At 44.0% G+C, this 22,128-nt stretch overlaps 1 protein-coding gene across 1 annotated transcript in view; it reads left to right on the top strand.

The window, feature by feature from the left end:
- The window catches only part of pi4kb (phosphatidylinositol 4-kinase, catalytic, beta), a 30,090-nt gene that overhangs the window by 3,277 nt on the left and 4,685 nt on the right, over positions 1 to 22,128 (top strand). Inside the window, exons 2-9 of the mRNA XM_084051799.1 lie at positions 1,092 to 1,885; positions 8,760 to 9,128; positions 13,833 to 14,060; positions 14,655 to 14,882; positions 16,409 to 16,518; positions 17,809 to 17,913; positions 19,478 to 19,601; positions 21,559 to 21,672. Of these exons, the coding sequence (XP_083907925.1) occupies positions 1,109 to 1,885; positions 8,760 to 9,128; positions 13,833 to 14,060; positions 14,655 to 14,882; positions 16,409 to 16,518; positions 17,809 to 17,913; positions 19,478 to 19,601; positions 21,559 to 21,672 (2,055 nt within the window). The 5' untranslated portion in view covers positions 1,092 to 1,108. The remainder of the gene's footprint in view (positions 1 to 1,091; positions 1,886 to 8,759; positions 9,129 to 13,832; positions 14,061 to 14,654; positions 14,883 to 16,408; positions 16,519 to 17,808; positions 17,914 to 19,477; positions 19,602 to 21,558; positions 21,673 to 22,128) is intronic.

The raw sequence follows: 22,128 nt of genomic DNA, 5'->3' as shown, positions 1-22,128 counted from the left end.
AAAAAAATCTAAACATTTTTTTTTCAAGATTTTTCAAAACTAGCAGATCTACAAGCTCATAAGCGCGGCACTCGGTGCTTATGAGCTTGTATATCTGCTATTTTTGACTAGCCAAAGAAATCTAAAGTGACACAGATGCGTTCCAGGTCTTCATGGGTTCAGATTCTAATCACTTTTTCAATTAATCAAGAAACACGTTTTTTTTTAAATAAAATATATCAATGAATTGATGCAAAAAATATATATATTTTTTTTTACAATTGACTAAATCGATTAGTCTTATAACCACTTGAACCATATTTTATACTTTTTGTCATGCAATTGTGTCGCTAATAAATAGCGACATTAGCCGATCTTCAAGCTCACAACACGTCGCACTGCAGGTTGCAACACATTGTGAGCTTATACTGTAGATCGCCTATACTCGCTATTTTGGAAAATCGGTTATTTTATTCGAATCAATATTCTTTTAATAATCAACTAAATGAGTTTGATTAACTGTTGCATAGGCCTGTCACAATTATTGCATTAAATCGTCCAATTGCAATTATTTGAGATAATCGCAATTATTTTTGCATAATCGTCATAATCGTTTCCATGTTGAAAAAATGTTCACATATTTTCAAATATTTAAAAAAGCAGAAATAGATGATCTACAAGCTTACAACACGTTACAACACAAGCTTACAACACGTTGTAAGCTTGTAGATCAGCTACTTCTGCTTTTTTTTTACATGTATAAATACTATAAAAAATGTAAATGTCAAATATTTTTTTCAGATACTTAAGTTATTTGTCATCTGCCCTGTGCAATGTTTTCATTACAAGGCATAAAAGGCAACAGATTTTTTTTAAATTCATAATATGAATTAAAAAAAAATCTGTGTTTAATTAATTGAATTGTGTGTTTGGCCATTGAACATTGGAACATAATATGTTCCAATGTTCCATGGCCAAACACACAATTAAATCGTTAATCGTAATTATTTGAGTGACAATTATTAGTCAAGGTGACAGCCCTAGTGTTGCACCCTTGACATGTTCCTTGACATGTTGTGACATAGACTGTCTCTCTTCTCCCTGTGTTACAGTGGAGGTGAGGTGCACCATGGGAGATGTAGAGCAGGACACGTCTCCCTCTCTCTCCGGCGACGACGACCACAGCCCCTCCTCGTCCTCGCTGTCCCTTCCCTCCACCCCCTCCTCCTCGTGCTCCCCCCACCCGCTCCCCCACCCCAGCCCCCCGCTGGGGGTCATCCGGGAGGGCGTAGGGGAGCTCGGCCTGTGCATCGACGCCGAGGTGGCCGACATGGCCTGCCAGGAGGTCCTGCAGAACGTCAAGAGGCTGCAGGGGGACGAGGACCCCAATTCTAACCCCGAACCGGACCCCGTCTCTGACCCCGACCCCAACTCGAACCCCGAACTCGATCCCACTTCTGACACCACGGATAACCGTGACCCTAACTCTAACCCCCGCTCCGTCTCAGACCCGACTTCTAACCCCGACCCTAACTCTATCTCCAACTCTAACGCTAACCCCCACTCCAACTCCAACCCTGCCCCCGGCCCCGCCCCTGCCCCGGGCCTGGCTAACGGGACGGGAAGCTGTAGCCCGGAGGAGGGTTCGGCGCAGAGCGCGCGCCGGCGCCAGCGGCCCAACCCGTCTAAGCAGTCGTGGCTGCTCCGCCTGTTCGAGTCCAAGCTGTTCGACGTCTCCATGGCCATCTCCTACCTCCACAACTCCAAGGAGCCGGGCGTGCAGGCCTACATCGGAAACCGCCTGTTCAGCTTCAAACACGAGGAGGTGGACTTCTACCTCCCGCAGCTGCTCAACATGTACATCCACATGGACGAAGACGTGGGGGACGCCATCAAACCTTACGTGGTGGGTATTATTACAGGCCGACCGATGCCAGGGCTTTTGGCTCCGATGGCGATCCCGATTTCGGAGAGTCGTCGACACAAATTACCGATGATTGACCAATATTTTGTACAGAGAAATGCAGAATCTTGCAATATTTTGAAACATTAAACTTATTGCGAACGCGGAAGGAGGCGTTCTTCGCGCGCCTCCTTCCGCGTTCGCAATAAGCCCAAGTGGAGCTTACTATGAAACCGTGCTCGGGTTGTGTGTGTGTCCTTCTGAGTCTCTGTGTGCACTGCCTGAGCCGCACCCCCATGTGACTCACGCTCTCATTGGCTGCTGACAGATCTCAGAGTGGAACTTTCTCTCTACGCTCTCCCCATCACGGTGAAATAACACGGATTACAAGTCCGTAAATACAAAATATTTTCGAGCTGCGTTCGCTTCCCGCATTCGCGCGTCTTACTTGTTTAGAAAATACAAATACAAATAAGCATAAGGTTTCACAGATAAAATGCAAAATGTTCTGTATATACATTTTTGAGCGGTGCAACCGCTCCTATAAGAGGGTTTAGGACCCAACCGTGGTGAAAGTTTTTCTTTCCGTCGTGAAAATTTGTCTTTCGCTGTGACGCCATGCTGTGGAAAACACGCCCATAGGCTAAAAAATGAATCACACCCAGCAGGACGTGCTGTGATTGGCTAGCGAGACACATGATGAAATTAACTTCAAACTTTGCAGACGTGCAGATTGGCTAATTTCATCATGCATGATGAAATTAATAACTCATAAATATCACCACTCAATTCACACTGGGTGTGATTTTTAATATGAAATTTCAATACATGAAAAGAACATTTATCTTTTTAGCCAACCGCTCTATATCTGACTTTGTCTGTGTGTCCGTGTGTCCGGGTGTCCGTGTGTCTGTCCGGGTGTGTGTCTGTCCAATAAACAAATATTGATGACAACATCAATACGGGGCTCATCAAAGGCACCGCTTCCTTCTCACAGGGTGTGATTTTTAGCGGCGCTAGCCGCTCTATACCTTTAGAGCGCTCTATACCTGACCAAGGTTCTGATTGGTCAGGTCCGTCAACGTTCTGATTGGTCAGGCTCGCCAAGGTTCTGATTGGTCAGGTCCGTCAACGTTCTGATTGGTCAGGCTCGCCAAGGTTCTGATTGGTCAGGTCCGTCAACGTTCTGATTGGTCAGGCTCGCCAAGGTTCTGATTGGTCAGGTCCGTCAACGTTCTGATTGGTCAGGTCCGTCAACGTTCTGATTGGTCACTATTCATGACATCATAGTGATGTCATGAATAGTAACATAGTGATGTCATGAATAGTGACCAATCAGAACGTTGACGGACCTGACCAATCAGAACGTTGACGGACCTGACCAATCAGAACCTTGGCGAGCCTGACCAATCAGAACGTTGACGCAAAAGCCAGGTATAGAGGGCTAATATCCGCTCTATACCTAAAGGTATAGAGCGCGAAGTTTGTATATATGCTACAAAAAGCTACGAAGATAGAAGCTGATAGAGTGGGTTCCTAAAGTTTATTTTTTAGGTACCCACTCTATCAGCTATGACAGATCAGTTTTTGCCACTTACCTTGGAATGCATTTGGTGATTCGCTTCCAATGGCACTATTTAGTGCCACTGGAAGCCTTTTAATATTGTTTCTCTAGTAGAAACACATATCTATGACAAAATATATCAAAGGCGCCGCTACCTTCACACAGGTGTGATTTTTATTATACAATATAACATATATATGAAAATGCTAACAAAATACACATAAACTGAACTTAATTTTATTTAACCACCTAACCTAAATAATAAATACAAAAATAGACGATCTACAAGCTCACAACATGTCACAATGCGACGTGTTGTGAGCTTGTAGATCGGTTTCTGGTAAGAACAAAGTCATTTTATGAGAATGGATGTGCTGTTATTTTCTAGAACTCAAATTCCTGTATTGCCCAAATAAGGAAGCACAGCGTGGAGAAAGGTCTTAATCGTTGCCTGTCATCGTCCTGTTGACATCATGACGTCACTCTGTGGGGGGGCTTTAAAGCTTTGCCGTCGTCGTTATAACCAGCATGCTAACAAACATCCTATGTATGAGTCGTGCGGTCTAAGCCATGTCTCTTCCAAAGATGCCGTGAGCCAACCCATGTCCCTGCGCCAGCTGTGTTTCCGTGGGCTCCACTCCTTTCTCCCCCACCGGGGTCAGCACGTTCTCATCAGAGCTGGTTATCGGTGCCCCTGTAACCAGCTCTGATGGTCCTCTCCCACTGGGAGAGGGCGAGAAGCAGAGAGAATAGCTCTAGAAGAAAGTGCAGAGATGAAGAGAGAGACGGGGCTACGTGTTTAACTCCGAACAGCACCGACCGAGACCGAGCCCCCCGCCCGGGCAACAGCACCAACCGAGACCGAGCCCCCCGCCCGGGCAACAGCACCGACCGAGACCGAGCCCCCCGCCCGGGCAACGGCGCCAACCGAGGCGGTACCCCCCGCCCGCTGAAGGGTGCTTGTGGGCAAGGAACTCCGAACCGCGCCAACCGAGACCGAGCCCCCCGCCCGCTGAAGGGTGCTTGGGGGCAAGGAACTCCGAACCGCGCCGACCGGGACGGAGCCCCTCGCCCGGGCAACGGCGCCAACCGAGACGGAACCCCCCGCCCGGGGAAGGGTGCCTGGGGGGGGCAGGGAAGGCATAAGCGCCCACAGCCTCCACCGGCCAGGACGCCAACAAGGCCTCTGCAGAGAAATTGGGAAGTCTTCCCTGGTCTCCGACGTCCGGGTGTCGTCGCTCCGTTTGAATTCTCGGTGCTCTCCTACAACATCTTGTCTCAAGAGCTGCTGCATCGCAACGCATCTCTTTATAAACACTGTCACCCCGGGGTGCTGCCCTGGGAGTACAGGCTGCCCAACCTCCTGGCCGAGATCCGGCACTACGACGCAGACATTCTGTGTCTCCAGGAGGTGCAAGCAGACCATTACGAGAAGCAGATTAAACCTGCTCTACAGGAGATGGGATACCAGTGTGAATATAAGAAGCGTACGGGTCGAAAGCCCGACGGCTGCGCGGTCGCCTTCAAGGCGTCTCGCCTCGCCCTCCTCTCCGCCCACCCCGTGGAGTACTTCCGCCCCGGCGTTCCCCTCTTGGACCGAGACAACGTCGGGCTGATCCTCCTGCTGCGACCCGTCCCCGCCGACGGCGGCCAATCGGATCCCTCGGACTTCCTCTGCGTGGCCAACACCCACTTGCTCTACAACCCCAGGCGCGGCGACATCCGGCTGGCTCAGCTCGCCGTCCTGTTGGCCGAGATAGGCCGCCTGTCCCGCCTCCCGGGCGGCGGCGGCGGCGGCTCGGCAAATCCGGTGGTGATGTGCGGCGATTTGAACTCCACCCCTTGGAGTCCGCTGTACGGCTTCCTGACGACGGGGTTCCTGGAGGAGTGCCAGGGGACGCCCGGAGACGACGGGGTGTCGGACGGTCAGGAGAGCGGCGGCGCTCCCAGAGGTCAGCGTCTCCTCGCGGAGGCTCCTCTCCGGTCTCGGAGGCTGGGCGTCGACGCACGCTGTCGGTATGGCGGCAGACAGCGACGGTTTCAAAACCACACCGCTACCGCGCTACCCTGTCAGTGCGTCTCCTCCACAACCACGCCCTGTCAGTGCGTCTCCTCCACAACCACGCCCTGTCTGTGCGTCTCCTCTACCACCACGCCCTGTCAGTACGACACCTCTACCACTACACCCACGACGTTAGACGGACCTAGAATAGATCACGGCGTGAATCTGCGCTCCTCGTACCAGCACCTCCTGGCGCGCAACGGGACGCCCGAAGTCACCTCCTACAGCTCCCACGCCGCCGTGACGGTGGACTACGTGCTGTACACGCCGGACCGAGGCGCGCCGCCACGCTCGTCGCACCTTCCCGAGCAGGGGCGGCGGGGCCTGGAGCTGCTGGGCAGGCTCTCATTGGTGGGCAAGTCCGAGCTGAGGGCGGTGAGCCACCTGCCCAATCGGCATCACTCCTCCGACCACCTGCCCCTCCTCGTTCGCTTCCGTCTCCACCGCTGACCAGTGTTGCCAGATTTTGTGAGAGAAACAAGCAACCGGGTCTAGGAAAGCCAGCCCAAAAGAAGCGACTATGGGCCAACATGAGCACTTTGACATGTACATCAGCTATTTGAAAATGGCAGATCTACAAGCTCACAACGCGTCGCGTCGCATGAAAGGAAAGAGGCCGAGGCAGTCTGAGAGTTCCATACTGCCCCACCATTCGTAAAGCTCTCCAGCAGGGTTGCCAGGTCTGCTTATTATAATTTCCCCGCAAGATTTTATTTGAAAATAGCCGATCTACAAGCGACGCGTTGTGAGCTTGTAGATCTGCTATTTCCAAATAGCTGATGTACATGTTAAAGTACTCATGTTGCCCATAGTCTCTTCTTTTGGGCTGGTTTTCCTAGACCCGGTTGCTTGTTTCTCACAGAATCTGGCGACCAGTGGTTTCGGTCGGGTGATACCAATATTTTGTGACAAATGTTCGACACACCGACACATTCAAAAGGAAAGGAACGGAGTGGTCTCCCCCCAATGTAAGGATGGATATCTTTTGAGTTCCTTATGAGGTACTGAATCCTCCAATCTCGGGGTCATCCTAATTTCAACCTTCCATTTCCATAGCTACAGATTGCTTCCCCTCTTTGTAATCGTGGAAAACCTGCAATGGATTATTTCCGTTGGAACTGAACACTAAAAAGATTCACTGGTTGGTTCAGTAGGGAGGGTGACGTAGACAACCACACACGTGTCCACTCCGACGTTCCAGCCACTTCTTTTCAACCTGAGCGTGAGGGGCTTAATTGGCAGGACAGGACACGATGTCACCGCCTGGTTCCTTACCCTGACCAACCTTTAGGAGTCACTAGTGCATTGACAAAGATCGCCCCCTGCTGCCCTGCTTCCCACCCTCAAACAGTTGTATTTTATTGAGGGCCCCGGGGGCCAGGCCGGCTGGACTCAACTGCACAGGATTCAAACCTCTACTAGTCTCGCGGTGGTGGGCAGGAGCTTAACCCCTGCGCCACCCGGACGCCCCTGAATTCTCCCTCACTCCTTTGATAGTTTTTGTCTGAAACTGTTGTACTTTGTACTCTTTTATTAATCAGTTGTAGAACTGAAAACCCAATACTGTGCTATTTTTGTTACCTGCACCATTTGTAGGCTTTGACTCTCCATTATTAGTTAGAATTAAACTGTTCACTCAAGTTCAGTATTGTTAGGTCACACCCTCCTGATAGGTCCCCCAGCAAACAAGAAAGATAAGCTTTTAGTTAATGTTAACACGAGTAACTGTTAACTGCACAGTTTTTATTATGCTGCTTTATTATGTTAATTTAGAACGGTGAATACCGCTCAAAGGTGTGTTTTAACCTTTTAAGACCCGGAACGCATCTGTGTCACTTTAGATTTCTTTGGCTATTCAAAAATAGCGGATATACAAGCTCATAGCGCGGCACCGAGTGCCGCGCTATGCGCTTGTAGATCTGCTATTTTTGAAAAATCGTGAAAAAAATATTTTTCGATTTTTTTCAAAAAACTGTTGGGATTTAGAAAACATTTTTTAAGAATCGCCTCAGGTCTTCATGGGTTAATCCGAAAATAATGAACACTCGAGTAGAACGGCCGTGTCGCTTTCCAAAAAGAACAAGAAGAACAAGATTTATCAGGCTAACAACCGAATGATGTGTTGTGATATGTTGTGTTCTTTTTGGCAAGGGACACTTTTCTCCAAAGTGACTTAAACAGTGTAAGATCAGAGTAAATGTCATGAACCTGAGTGAACAAACAACAGGGTAAATAGAGTGCACAGAAAACAATCCAGTTCTTCCAAGTATCAAAGGATACCATGTAAACATCAACCTTAGCATCTGTCTACAACAACAACATGCTATCTAAATCAGTGGTTTTCAAACTTTTTCATGTCAAGGACCCCCAAATTGACACTTATCAGCCCGCGGACCCCCATTTGAAAAGACAAGATAAGCCAGGGACCCCCATAAGAGAAGATGTTTACGGATCTAGCAGTGATTCTCAACCATTTTAATTTCAAGGACCCCCAGTTTGACATGCATTAGGCTGCGGACCCCATTTAATGGCATCTCTATCTCTGGGACCCCAATTTATATTGTAAAATCAATGTTAATTTAACTCTGAACGGGTCCATTTGGTTCCATTTGTACACTTTCAGAGTTACAGACCCATAGGGGTCCATTTGGTTCCTATCCATCATTTAGCTGGGGACCCCCTGGAACCCCCTCAAGTACCCCTGGGGGTCCCCGGACCCCACTTTGAGAACCAATGATCTAAATATCATTCTTAACATTTGCGGTCAAGTAAAAGAGTGTAACCACTATAAGCCTATATGCTTTGTCTTACATTGAGTGTGACACTTGTGATTGGCTTGTAGATTGGCTATTTTGGAAAAGTTTGAAATCTTTTCACAATGTTTTGACCATTTTTAAAGATGTTTTGCCTTTAATGACAAATGCCCCCAAAAAGGGATGCCAGGGTTGATATGGTTAAGTTACTGTATATTTCTCAACCTTTTTAATTTCAAGACCCCCAGTTTGATATGCATTAACCCATTAAAACGGGAAAGCATTTTAGATTTTATACGTCGGCTATTCAAAAATAACAGACATACAAGCTCACGGCGCATCACTTCGTGCCGCGCTGTGAGCTTGTACATCTGCTATTTTTGAATAGCCAAAGTATAAAATATAAATGGTTAAAGTGGTTACACAGATGCGTTCCCGGTCTTAATGGGTCAATATGACGCATAATGATAATGATGATGATGTGTGTTTCTTTCTCAGGTCCACCGTTGCAGACAGAGCATCTCGTTCTCTCTGCGGTGCGCCTGGCTGCTGGGCGCGTACAGCTCCGACATGCACATCTCCACCCAGAGACATTCCAGAGGCACCAAGCTCCGCAAGCTCATCCTGTCCGACGAGCTGAAGCCGTCGGCGAGCCGCGCCCGCAGGGAGCTCCTCACCACCCTCACCCCCTTCTGCCCCCTCCCCCCCGCCGCCGCCTCCTCCTCCGCCGCCGCCGCGGAGCACCACAGCCTGTCTCCCACCAAACGCACCCACCAGCGCTCCAAGTCGGACGCCACCGTCTCCATCAGCCTCAGCAGCAACCTGAAGAGGACCGCCAGCAACCCCAAGGTGGAGAGCCCGGACGAGGTGAGAGAGCCGACCGCGGCGACACCCCGTTATATATCCGTCTCTGTTCGGGCAGAAACCTCACGTGTCCAAAAAAAAAACGGTTACTTTCAGACACAACAGAAACCGTTGCCAACAACACCTATTCGCACCAATGTGACCCCTGGGGGCCCTGCCCATATATGGGCACATGGGTCGGATCGGCGGTGTAACGTAGATGTGAGGGCCGCAGTACCGGCCCCAACCTCGAGTTCAGTGATTCTCAAACGGTTTAATTTCAAGGACCTCCAGTTTGGTATGCATGCATTACAGAAAGAACCCCATAACTCTGAGAGTGTACGAATGGAACCAAATGGACCCGTAAGGGTCCATTTGGTTCCATTCGTACACCCTCAGAGTTACAGACCTGTAAGGGTCCATTCGGTTCCTGTTCCTAGCTATCAATATTTTAGCTTGGGACCATCCTGGAACCCCCTCAAGGACCCCACTTTGAGAACCTCTGCTCTAGTTATACGCAACTACACCCAATCTACTACAACAACACACATCTACACCCGACCACAAGCACTGATCTTCAAGCTGCACGCGTGGCACGGCGATGCGTTGTTAGCGTGAAGATCAGTTCTTTTAGGCAAACTGTGACGGAATATTAATTAAGCTTTAGAAAGAAATACAATCCAGCATAGAAGAGTCAGAGATACAAATGTTTCACACCCACGGTAGACGCACTAGTCCAGAATGCAGTGCAGCACAAGATGTGTCATTGAATAAGTCGTTGAACAGCATTCTGGGAAACGTGGTGAACCATTAACTGAAGTATACCAAAAAAAGGTGAAATGGTCAATTACAGTACGATTGAACGTCACAGTATGATGATAAATATCATTTAAACTATTAATGTAATCTAAACTATTAAAACATCACCTACGCAAAACTGATTGATTGATACACAAAAGGTTCTCGGTCAGACCACATTCATTTTACAATTCCTACAGGGTTAACCCACACACACACACACACACACACACACACACACACACACACACACACACACACACACAAATATGAAGTACAACAGCATGCAGTTTGGACTGGATGGAAAGTCTTCATTGCAGATGATGATGATGTCATGTTCTTGACCTCCGACCTTTCAGGACTCCGGCTCTGACAGTCTGGGGTCGGAGGAGAGTGAGACAGGTCAGTCAGAGAGTGAGACAGGTCCCGTAAGTTCACCACCACCTCCTCTGTCCTGATGCATCCTGGGATATGGTTGGCCGTCGTCGTTGGCTACAGTGGGGCAGTGGTTGGTTGTCATCGGAGGGGTGTGGCCCCTGAACATGTACCAGACAGTAACGGACATCCCATCATAATAATGCTACAATAATACCAGTGGTGTAAAGTAACTAAATGCATTTACTCAAGTACTGTACTTAAGTACAATTTTGAGGTACTTTTACTTTACTGGAGTATTTCCAATTGTCTATACTTCTCCTTCTACTCCACTACATCTCAGAGGCAAATATTGTACTTTTACTTCACTACAATTATTTGAAAACTGTAGTTGCAAGTTACTTTGCAGATATAAATGATTACATTATAAAACATACCTTAACTTCTTTAGCCCTATTTTATACATACGCTATTTGAAAATGGCAGATCTACAAGCTCACAAAGCGTCGCATTGCGACGCGTTGTGAGCTTGTAGATCTGCTATTTTCAAACATGTTAGTACTTTTACTTTTGGTACATTTTGATACCAATACTTTTATACTTTTGCTCAAGTAAATTTTAAAAGCCGGACTTTTAGTTGCACATTGCAGTATCGATACTTTTACTCAAGTAAAACATTTCAGTACTTTTTCCACCACTGAATAATATCTAATAATACCAAAACTCAGATCAAATGATCAGTAGTTAAAGCCATGCTATGCACGTTTGGCACAAAACCGCCTCCTGTTGGCCATGAGCGGCGTTGCCTCGGTGCTTTTTAATCCGTTTGTAATCCATACAGCCTGGAATAAGTGCTACCTTGAGAGCTTAAATTCAAGGCAATGATGATTGGAACAGTGAAACTACAACCATTGGATTATGTCTCAAAGATGGTAATCATTGCCAGAGTGTGTTTGTTCAGTAACAGGGGTCTCCCCATCTCCAACTCTTTTAAAAACTAATTATATTTTGAGGTGGGACACACATTTCATCCAGTCAGAAGAGAGAACCCTTTTATCAGCTTTCAACTTTATTTGTGTTCCAGTCTCAAGTGTGTCTTCACTTGTTTATCCTGTATCCTGTATGAGTTCTCTCTCGTGATTGAATAGAATTGGCATCCCGACCTCTACCATTGACGTCAGTTGTTTACTGAAGAGCTGGAGAGACGGGGGAGACCCCTCTGTTACTGAACAAACATCTTTTAACCCATTAAGACCTGAGGCCGATTCGACAAAATATGTCTTCTAAATCCTAACAGTTTTCTGAAAAACTTATGTTTCCATGCCAGTGGGTCCTCAATTTTTCATGTCAAGGACCCCCAAAATGATATGTATTTGGCCACGGACCCCCATCTCAAAATGTTTTGTTCCAGGGACCTCCAAGAAGCAAAGATTTGAGTTCAAAATGTTTGCTTGAAACAATATATATTCAAAGATTTGCACCACTTTTCCAAGATTTTTCAAAAATAGCAGATCTACAAGCTCATAGCGCGGCACTCGGTGCCGCGCTATGAGCTTGTAGATCTGCTATTTTTGAATAGCCAAAGAAATCTAAAATGACACAGAATGCTGTCCAGGTCTTAACAAAAATATCGCGTACACAACATTTTATTAGAACAAATTGCATGGGTGTAGCTTTAACTTGTGATCGGCAGTAAACGAGTCATTCTGTGGTACGTGTTCACGGACTGAATCCGTTTTTAATTTAGAAGTTATTGTGTCAAATGTCCTGTTGTTCTTCATGTTTGTACCAATCAGTTGTTGTAGGTTTTGAGACGTTACCTGAGGAAGGAGGGAAAAAAAAGTCTGCCTTGATGATGGTGATGATGATTTGTGTCCAAAACGGGTTCTCATGTCTCCACTTTGTTGCTTTACTGTCGTTCAACACAACGGGACACGTTTGCATCCAGATGAAACGTCTTCTCTGATCCGTCTAAAGCTTGATTACTTCTTGGTCATACGATGGCTTTGTGTGCCCGAAAATAGCCGATCTACGACGTGCAGTGGTGTAAAGTATCTTAAGTACATTTACGCAAGTACTGTACTTACGTACACTTTTGAGGTATTTTTTACTTTACTGGAATATTTCCAATTTTCTGTACTTTTACTTCTTACTCCACTACATCTCGGAGACAAATATTATACTTTTACTCCACTACAATTATTTGAAAACTTTAGTTACTAGTTACTTAGTAGATTTAGAATATCATTACAAAACATACATTAACCACTTCAGCCCTATAGACATTTCAGCCATTTGAAAATAGCCGATCTGCAAGCTCACAATGCGTCGCGATGCGACGCATTGTGAGCTTGTAGATCGGCTATTTTCAAAAGATTTGTATACATTTGAAAACTTGTGAAATGGGACATTCTGCATCACGAGTGCTTTCTACTTTTGGTATTTTTAAGTACATTTTGATACCAATACTTTTGTACTTTTACTCGAGTAAACGTGGAATTCCGGACTTTTACTTGCGTATGTCTATATAGCAGTATTGATACTTCTACTTAAGTAAAACATTTGAGTACTTTTTCCACCGCTGACGACGTGGCGCGGATGCGACGCGCCGCAAGCTTCTAGAGCGGCTGTTTTCGATCACACGACCCCATCGTATGACGGAGCACTTATCAGGCATAGGGCATAGCAGTGGCGGCCATTTTCTGGTTCCACTTAAAAAATACTCAATGCATTTTTCCCATTGACATTTCCAAAAATATTTAATATCAATTAATTTAAGCCTAGAATCAAGTCATCCAGGATCCTGGTGAATCATGACCATAAAACGTTTGATTCTGTGAACAAAACTTTTTTGAAAATGGCAAAACAAAGGGTATTTATTAAATATAGTACATCATATAATTAAATATAAAATAAAACAAAATTACAGAAAAAAATGTTTTATAGTCATGATTCACCAGGACCCTGGATGGCTTGATTCTAGGATTAACCCATTAAGACCTGGAACTGTGTCATTTTTAGATTTGAGCTAAAAAGCATTATTTTACACTTTGGCTATTCAAAAATAGCAGATATACAAGCTCATAGCGCGGCACCGAGTGCCGCGCTATGAGCTTGTAGATCTGCTATTTTTGAAAATTCGTGAAAATGTGTGCACATCTTTGAATATATATATTTTTAAAGCGAACATTTTTAACTCAAATCTTTGCTTCTGGGGGGTCCCTGGAACAACATATTTTGATGGGGGTCGGCGGCCAAATACATATAATTTTGGGGGTCCTTGACATGAAAAAGATTGAGCACCACTGATATAGAAACATACGTTTTTCAGAAGACTGTTGGGATTTAGGAGACATGTAGAATCGGCTTCAGGTCTCAATGGGTTAAATGAATTGATATCAATATTTTTGGAAATGTCAATGGGAAAAATGCATTGAGTATTTTGAAGTGGAACCAGAAAATGGCCGCCACTGCTATGCCCTATTACCGCTCTTCCTCCCGTCTTACTGTCTGACTCTCTCCATCTCTCTCTCTCTCTCTCTCTCTGTCTGTCAGCCTGTGCGTCTCGCTCCACAGAGAGAGTTCATCAAGTCCCTGATGGGCATCGGGAAGCGCCTGGCTGTCCTCCCCACCAAAGAGCAGAAGACCCAGAGGCTGGTCTCGGAGCTGTCGCTGCTCAACCACAAGCTGCCGGGCCGCGTGTGGCTGCCGACCGCCGCCTTCCAGCACCACATCGTGCGGGTCCCTCACACCCAGGCGGTGGTCCTCAACTCCAAAGACAAGGTAACGTTTACGTCATACATGGGCAACTGGCGGCCCCGGGGGGGCCACATGCGGCCCCCACCTTCACTTAATGCGGTGCGCAGGTTAATGTCAGAATACTGATATATTATTGATTTCAGCTGTTACAATTCCAAACATGCAAACATGACCCGCTTTAATTACTTCAGTCTATATTAGTAGCTTAATTAGTGTCTTGTATTTGTAGCCTAATTAAGTTCATAAAGTCAACATAAGTATAACTAAATGCATTTGAAATGAAATACGTTTTATTTGAATTAATGTAATTCAAAAAAGAAATCTGGATTCCAATTAAAAAATAGCAAAAAAATAAATGGGATTCCAATTAAAAAATAGCAAAAAATAGCAGATCTCCAAGCTCAAAACGTGTCGCTGTGCGACACGTTTTGAGCTTGTAGATCTTCGGGTCAAGGTCAGAGGTCAAGGTTCAGTTGTAGTTTGTGCAAAATACATGCTTCGTGGATTCTAGCAACTTATTCACAGTTTAGCTCTGTCTGTCTGTCTGTCTGTCTGTCTGTCTGTCTGTCTGTCTGTCTGTCTGTCTGTCTGTCTGTCTGTCTGTCTGTCTGTGTCTAGGCTCCGTATCTAATCTACGTGGAGGTTCTGGAGTGTGACAGCTTTGAGTCGTCCAACGTTCCCGTACGGATCCCAGAGAACCGGATCCGCTCCACCCGTTCTGTGGAGAACCTCCCGGACTGTTTCCTGACGGCGGAGCAGCGGACGGGAAGCTTCTCCACGGTCCCAAACTACGACAACGACGACGAGGCCTGGAGCGTAGACGACATCGCCGACCTGCAGGTGGAGGTGCAGGCCCCTGACTTCAGCCAATCGGTGTTTAAATTGACGGCAATGTCAGCCAATCAAATCTAAGCGTACAGTTAGGGCTGCGACTATCGATTATTTTCTCAGCGATTATTCTATCTATAACCTTTTTTCGATTAATGGAATAATTGAGAAGCGCATTTAAAAAAAAGTCAGCAAATTGACACTTAGCATGATTAAACACTTATTCCCTATTTTGTTTTACTTTGTGTACAACATTATCCCCCAAAAATAGTGAAAATAGCAGATATACAAGCTCACAACACGTCGCGATGTGACGCCTTGTCAGCTTATTGATCGCTATTTTCACTATTTAAAAATGTGGACAAAAACGGTTTCCCCCAAAATAGATATTTTTTATTAAATCAATTAAGGATAATTTTTGTATTATGAATTAAATCAGTTTGATTAACTCATTCAGTGCCAAGCTTATTTATTCATGTTAATGGAATTTTGGTTCTGAGTGCCACAGCCAAAATTCATTGTAAAAAAAAAGTGCTTAGGAAGCGAGATACAGCCTTTTTAAGTTATAGGTTAAACAAGGAGTGGATGGAGCAGCAAATCTTCAAATCATCATATCTTGGGTTCTGAACATGTTTTTCCCCCAAAAAAAAAAAAAAAACTTTTGTTTTGAAAAAAAAAAAATATTTTGAAAAAATTTTTATGACGGATTTGACGGATTGTGGCGCTCTGGGCGTCAGGCCACGTGACGGATTTGACGGATTGTGGCACTCAATGAGTTAACAGTTGCACCGCAAATTGCAATACATGACTTTGTAACTCGGTCTGTTTATGTGTGTGTTACCATGACATCCATTTATTTACAGGGTTCCCACGGTCATGAAATTCCTGGAAATATAAACATTTTAAATAAAATAAAACGTTTTCCAGGCCTAGAAAAGGTTTGGAATTAATCAAACGTTTTGGAAAATGTTTGGATATAATTTAAATAGTTTTTGGCTATTGAGTTCAAAAAACATGTCATAGCATTACGTGAAATAAATCATGTGGCCTAATGTATACAGGACGTCACGTAACAAAGTGATCAAGATCTACAAGCTAAAAACACTGTGATACAGTGTTAGCTTGTAGATCTGACTACAAGCTAACACTTAACTCCTTTGCTCAAGTCTGTCTTTGGGCATTGATAGCACACACGTGGAAGTGCCTCATTATAGCACTGTATGATTGCTATAGGCCTGGAAATTAGGTAAAATACTTTGTAAAGATTATGGAAAAGTTTAGAAATTTGTTCAAAAAATGTGTGGGAACCCTGTATACGTGTGTATATTTGTATCGATTATCGAGTTGATCATTTTTTTATCGATTGATTAAATAGATTAATTTGATCAACTGCTGCTGCACCACTCCATACAGCAAATCCTACTATCTAACTGTGTGTGTGTGTGTGTGTGTGTGTGTGTGTGTGTGTGTGTGTGTGTGTGTGTGTGTGTGTGTGTGTGTGTGTGTGTGTGTGTGTGTGTGTGTGTGTGTGTGTGTGTCCATAGCTCACAGAGCTTCACACTAACAGCTGTGATAACATCAGCCAGTTTTCAGTGGACAGCATCACCAGTCTGGAAAACAAAGAGCCTGTCTTCATCGCGGCGGGAGATATCAGGTACGTGTTGCACGCACACCACTGCCCTAGTGTTATTATTGTTACTAGACCATACCCGGTCGACGCATCCGTGGGGGGATATGCGCACATGATCTGGCAACCCGGGAGGCGACATTGTTTGACACATAAACACTAATAAGAAGCTGAGATTTGATGAAATTGAAAAACGGGCTTCACAGTTAAGTTCAGATGGTAATGGTCAATGGCTGTGTGCAAAATCAGAGCAATTGGTCGAGCCACTGAGGAGAACCGGGTAGCTTCACCTACCACTACAGAGGTTACTAGAATTATAGTAGGATTATAGTAGGATAGTAGGATAGTAGGATACCAGCTATTAGGTGTCATGACAGTGAAGGTGTATGTTAAGGGTTAGGGTAGTTGAATAGGGCATCAGCACCATCTACTGGCTAAACAAGCTCACTTCACAAACCTCAACTTAAAAACATCAGTTGAACTGAACTGGTCCACTCCATAACGGATCCGCCTCAGTTAAAAACCTGCGCCCATATGTCTTGCTTTAAATCGCTTATTCGTAATTTTTTTTTACCGTAAGGCGAGCTTTCACGACACTTCCGGTCGGGCGCCGGAAGTGTCGTGAAAGCTCGTCTTAGGCGCAAGAGCATTCAAGAACAACATGTTGCATAATGTTCTCTCACTGTAAACATGAGATCTCTCCAGATGTTTAAAATACGCGATTTTATAGGCGCGGGTTTTTAACTGTGGCAGATCCGTTATGGAGTTATGGAATTTCTGTACTGTACCACTCGTCCTAGGATATCATAACGTCATAATAAAGGTAAGAATAACGTTGGCCGTAATTCTCCTTTAAGTATAATGTAACCCAAATGTTTGTGTCTGTCTGTCTGTGTCTGTCCACGGCTTATCTCGGAAACAACTACACGGATCTGCACCACATTGCTTTTGCACATTGACATTAGATCAAGGAAGTCAGTCCCTGAATATTTTTCACAATTTCTCCTTTTTTTTTTAACATCATGGCTCTTAGGGAGCGTCTATAAGAGGTGTCCATGTGTGCGTTCGGGGAAAATCTCACAAACCAAGGAAGTCAATCTTGGGCAACAACCAAATATAAAGACTAGTAGAATCTAGATTCAGCCTGTCAACTATTAAATTGTGTGGGTACACATATGTTTGTTAAGTGTGTGTGTGTGTGTGTGTGTGTGTGTGTGTGTGTGTGTGTGTGTGTGTGTGTGTGTGTGTGTGTGTGTGTGTGTGTGTGTGTGTGTGTGTGTGTGTGTGTGTGTGTGTGTGTCTGTGTCTGTGTTTCAGGCGGCGTCTATCAGAACAGTTGGCACATCCCCCTACGTCCTTTAAGAGAGACCCTGAGGACCCGTCAGCTGTGGCCCTCAAAGAGCCCTGGGAGGAGAAAATGAGGTGACAACATGTGGTTAAGGGTGATTTATACTTCGCCCACCTAAAATAGTAAATCTACAAGCTCTGCTATTTTCGGTGCCTGACACGGCACGCAACCAAGTATAATTCAAGGCTAAGGATGCCAATTAGTTACTAAATTAGCGTCGCAATCATTTTTTACCACTTTAACCATATGTTATACTTTGGCTATTCAAAAATAGCAGATATACAAGTTCATAGCGCAGCACAGAGTGCCGTGCTATGAGCTTGTAGGTCTGCTATTTTTGAAAAATCGTGAATATTTGTGCAAATCTTTGAATATATAGATATGTTTTAAAACCAACAAATCTTTGCTTCTGGAGGTCACTGTCACGTTTATTTATGTTTATGTTTATTAAAGGATCCCCATTAGATCCCAAATTTGCTATGAGATAGTCACAAAATATGAGATGGTGGTCCGCAGCCAGCTATTTGGGGGTCCTTCACATGAACAGTACAAAGCCAAAGTGCAGTAACAACAACAACAAAAAATCACTGAAAAATTGGTTTAAAAGTGATTCAACTGGTCAGCCGAATGACTGAGATATCGGCATATAAGTGATATACACTAATCTGTTCTTGAGGTAAGTGTTTATCCCCCAAAATAACAAAGGCTAATATGACCTTTGGGATACACAAATAAATCAAAAAAACTTAGTTACTGCACTTTGGCTTTGTAGGGCAGCGTGACTGTTTTACAGTCATTTTTAGAAGTGTGTAGTATAGTACAGTATTGTGCAGTAGAGCAGCATTGTAATAGTTGTATTTGTGTGTGTAGAGCAGCATTGTAATAGTTGTATTTGTGTGTGTGTGTAGAGCAGCATTGTAATAGTTGTATTTGTGTGTGTGTAGAGCAGCATTGTAATAGTTGTATTTGTGTGTGTGTAGAGCAGCATTGTAATAGTTGTATTTGTGTGTGTGTGTAGAGCAGCATTGTAATAGTTGTATTTGTGTGTGTGTAGAGCAGCATTGTAATAGTTGTATTTGTGTGTGTAGAGCAGCATTGTAATTGTTGAATTTGTGTGTGTGTAGAGCAGCATTGTAATAGTTGTATTTGTGTGTGTGTAGAGCAGCATTGTAATAGTTGTATTTGTGTGTGTGTGTAGAGCAGCATTGTAATAGTTGTATTTGTGTGTGTGTGTAGAGCAGCATTGTAATAGTTGTATTTGTGTGTGTGTAGAGCAGCATTGTAATAGTTGTATTTGTGTGTGTGTAGAGCAGCATTGTAATAGTTGTATTTGTGTGTGTGTGTGTAGAGCAGCATTGTAATAGTTGTATTTGTGTGTGTGTAGAGCAGCATTGTAATAGTTGTATCTGTGTGTGTGTAGAGCAGCATTGTAATAGTTGTATCTGTGTGTGTGTAGAGCAGCATTGTAATAGTTGTATTTGTGTGTGTGTAGAGCAGCATTGTAATAGTTGTATTTGTGTGTGTGTAGAGCAGCATTGTAATAGTTGTATTTGTGTGTGTGTAGAGCAGCATTGTAATAGTTGTATTTGTGTGTGTGTAGAGCAGCATTGTAATAGTTGTATTTGTGTGTGTTTCCAGGCGTATCAGAGAAGGTTCTCCGTACGGTCACATGCCAACCTGGAGACTGCTGTCTGTTATTGTTAAATGTGGAGATGACCTCAGACAGGAACTGCTAGCCTATCAGGTCCTACAACAGCTACAGGTACAGCCCTAGCCTCACACTACTGATATATATACTTAATATACAACCAGTATGTACTGTACTACTAGGGTTGGGATCCAGAACCGGAGGAATCGGAGGAACCGGATTCAACATTGAGGAACCGGAATCGGTCCCAGCACGTTTGGAACCGTTTCCGGAACTGGTTTTACCACACTGACAGTGTGGTAAAACCACTGACAGTGTGGTTTTACCACACTGTCAGTGGTTTTACCACACTGACAGTGGTTTTACCACACTGTCAGTGGTTTTACCACACTGACAGTGGTTTTACCACACTGTCAGTGGTTTTACCACACTGTCAGTGTGGTAAAACCACTGACAGTGTGGTTTTACCACACTGTCAGTGTGGTAAAACCACTGACAGTGTGGTTTTACCACACTGTCAGTGGTTTTACCACACTGACAGTGGTTTTACCACACTGACAGTGGTTTTACCACACTGACAGTGGTTTTACCACACTGTCAGTGGTTTTACCACACTGACAGTGGTTTTACCACACTGTCAGTGGTTTTCTTATTCATTTCAAGGGCCACCATAACTCCAAGAGTGTTCAAATGGAACCAAATGTAAGGGTCCATTTGGAACCCCCTCAAGCAACCCAGACATCACTTTCAGAACCAGTATAATATGTATGTATTCAATACTGTAGGTATGATTTGAATTTGTGTTTATCAAAAATGATAGTGAAGGCCAAAATGATATGCATTTTTGGTAAATATAGGAATCGTTAAAGGTTCTTACGACATACAGTACACACCTAGTACACATGGATTAGTCTCCACGACTGATTTCAGTCGTTTGGATTCCATAGAAGTATGCATGTCTTCTATGGAAGCATGTCATGCACTGAAGATAGGCGATCTACAAGCTTACAGCGAGTCAAAAGTAGTTGTTTTAAGATTAAAGAGTATCTGAAGTGGTCAAAGTAATGGCAATAGAACACATGTTCAATCTTCCAGAATACCCTGATGATCTCGGATGATTTCATAAAAGCAAAGGTTAAAGCCTCAATCTGCGATTTATTCCAACTATTGGCTTCCTCATTTATTTTATTATTTTTATTTATTTGTGCTAATTGTTTATGTAACACAGTGCTAGTGTGTGGGCGCTCTTTTCACGCGTTTTTCACAAAATGTTTCAGTCCTGAGATTTTATTTTTGCTTGAATCCATGAGTACACGCTTAATATACAGCTAGTACAGTCATACACTATCATACTTACAGCACTGACCAGCCACCTGGTAAACATGTGATAGAAGATAAACATGAAACAACAATAAATACAGAGTCAAATCAGTGTTCATTTCACTCCAGTAATGCAGCCTTACGGGTCCATTTGGTTCCATTTGTACACGCAGAGTTAAATTAACACTACGGATTTTACTGTGTGCTGGCAATAATCAGGTTGTGACAGTAAAAGTGTTTGTGTTGTTTTTAAGGAGCACTTATTTTCAACCATACGTTCATATAATTGGTCCTCACTAATGCTCACTAATTATAAGATGGCACCATTTCCATCTACTCACTGTCTCATTGGTGGACTGTGGACAGTTCATAAACCTGCCTACCTTATGACATCATGGATGGGAATTCCAAGTTAATAGAAACTACAGCCTTTATCTTCCAGGAAAGTTAGCGCAATGAAACAGAAGCCATTGTTCTTGCATCAATAAAATAAAAACAAACGTTTGAAATTGTTTGAAATGACTAAACCTTCCTACCAATGATGTCACTGCTAGGCAGGTTTCTGAACTGTCCACAGTCCTCCTCTGAGACATTACTATTCTAATAAATAACCTGCTTTACCAGTCCTAGACTGATGGTTTTGATGTCTTTACATGTGCTGTTTCACAAAATATGGAACAAACTCAACTACGGCGTTTATACGACAAACTTCATGTGAATATGACTGTTAAATGTGTGTGTTTGTTCTCAGAGCATCTGGCAGCAGGAGAGACTTCCTCTGTGGATTAAACCTTATAAGATCCTGGTGTTGTCATCAGACAGTGGAATGATCGAACCTGTAGTCAACGCCGTTTCTATACACCAGGTGACTGAACACACACACACACACACACACACACACACACACACACACACACACACACACACACACACACACACACACACACACACACACACACACACACACACGCACACAGGGGTGCAATAGTTAATCGAACTAATCTATTTAATCGGTTATAAAAAATAAGCTATAATGGGAATAGAGAAAGATATCCAATCAATGGTTTCCGAGCCATGGGGCCCATAGGCCCTTATATCAGCTATTGTTGGTATTTTTGCATGACACCATTGTACGACAAACTATGAAATTGTTCTTAAGTGATGAATCAATCAGACTAATTGTTTTGGTCGTTTATAAAATGAAAATAAAACATATTTGACTTTTTTTCGCATTGATTCGTTGCTATAATGTTCTTGTTTTAATGATCAGATTATTCAATTATTGGAAAATGTAATCAATAGAATAATCTTTAGTTGCAGC

The sequence above is a fragment of the Gymnoscopelus microlampas genome (genome assembly GCF_963454915.1).
Source record: "Gymnoscopelus microlampas genome assembly, chromosome: 3".
NCBI classification, from domain to species: Eukaryota; Metazoa; Chordata; class Actinopteri; order Myctophiformes; family Myctophidae; genus Gymnoscopelus; species Gymnoscopelus microlampas.
Note: the sequence above shows the minus strand (reverse complement) of the source record. Positions and strands in the feature narration are given on the sequence as shown.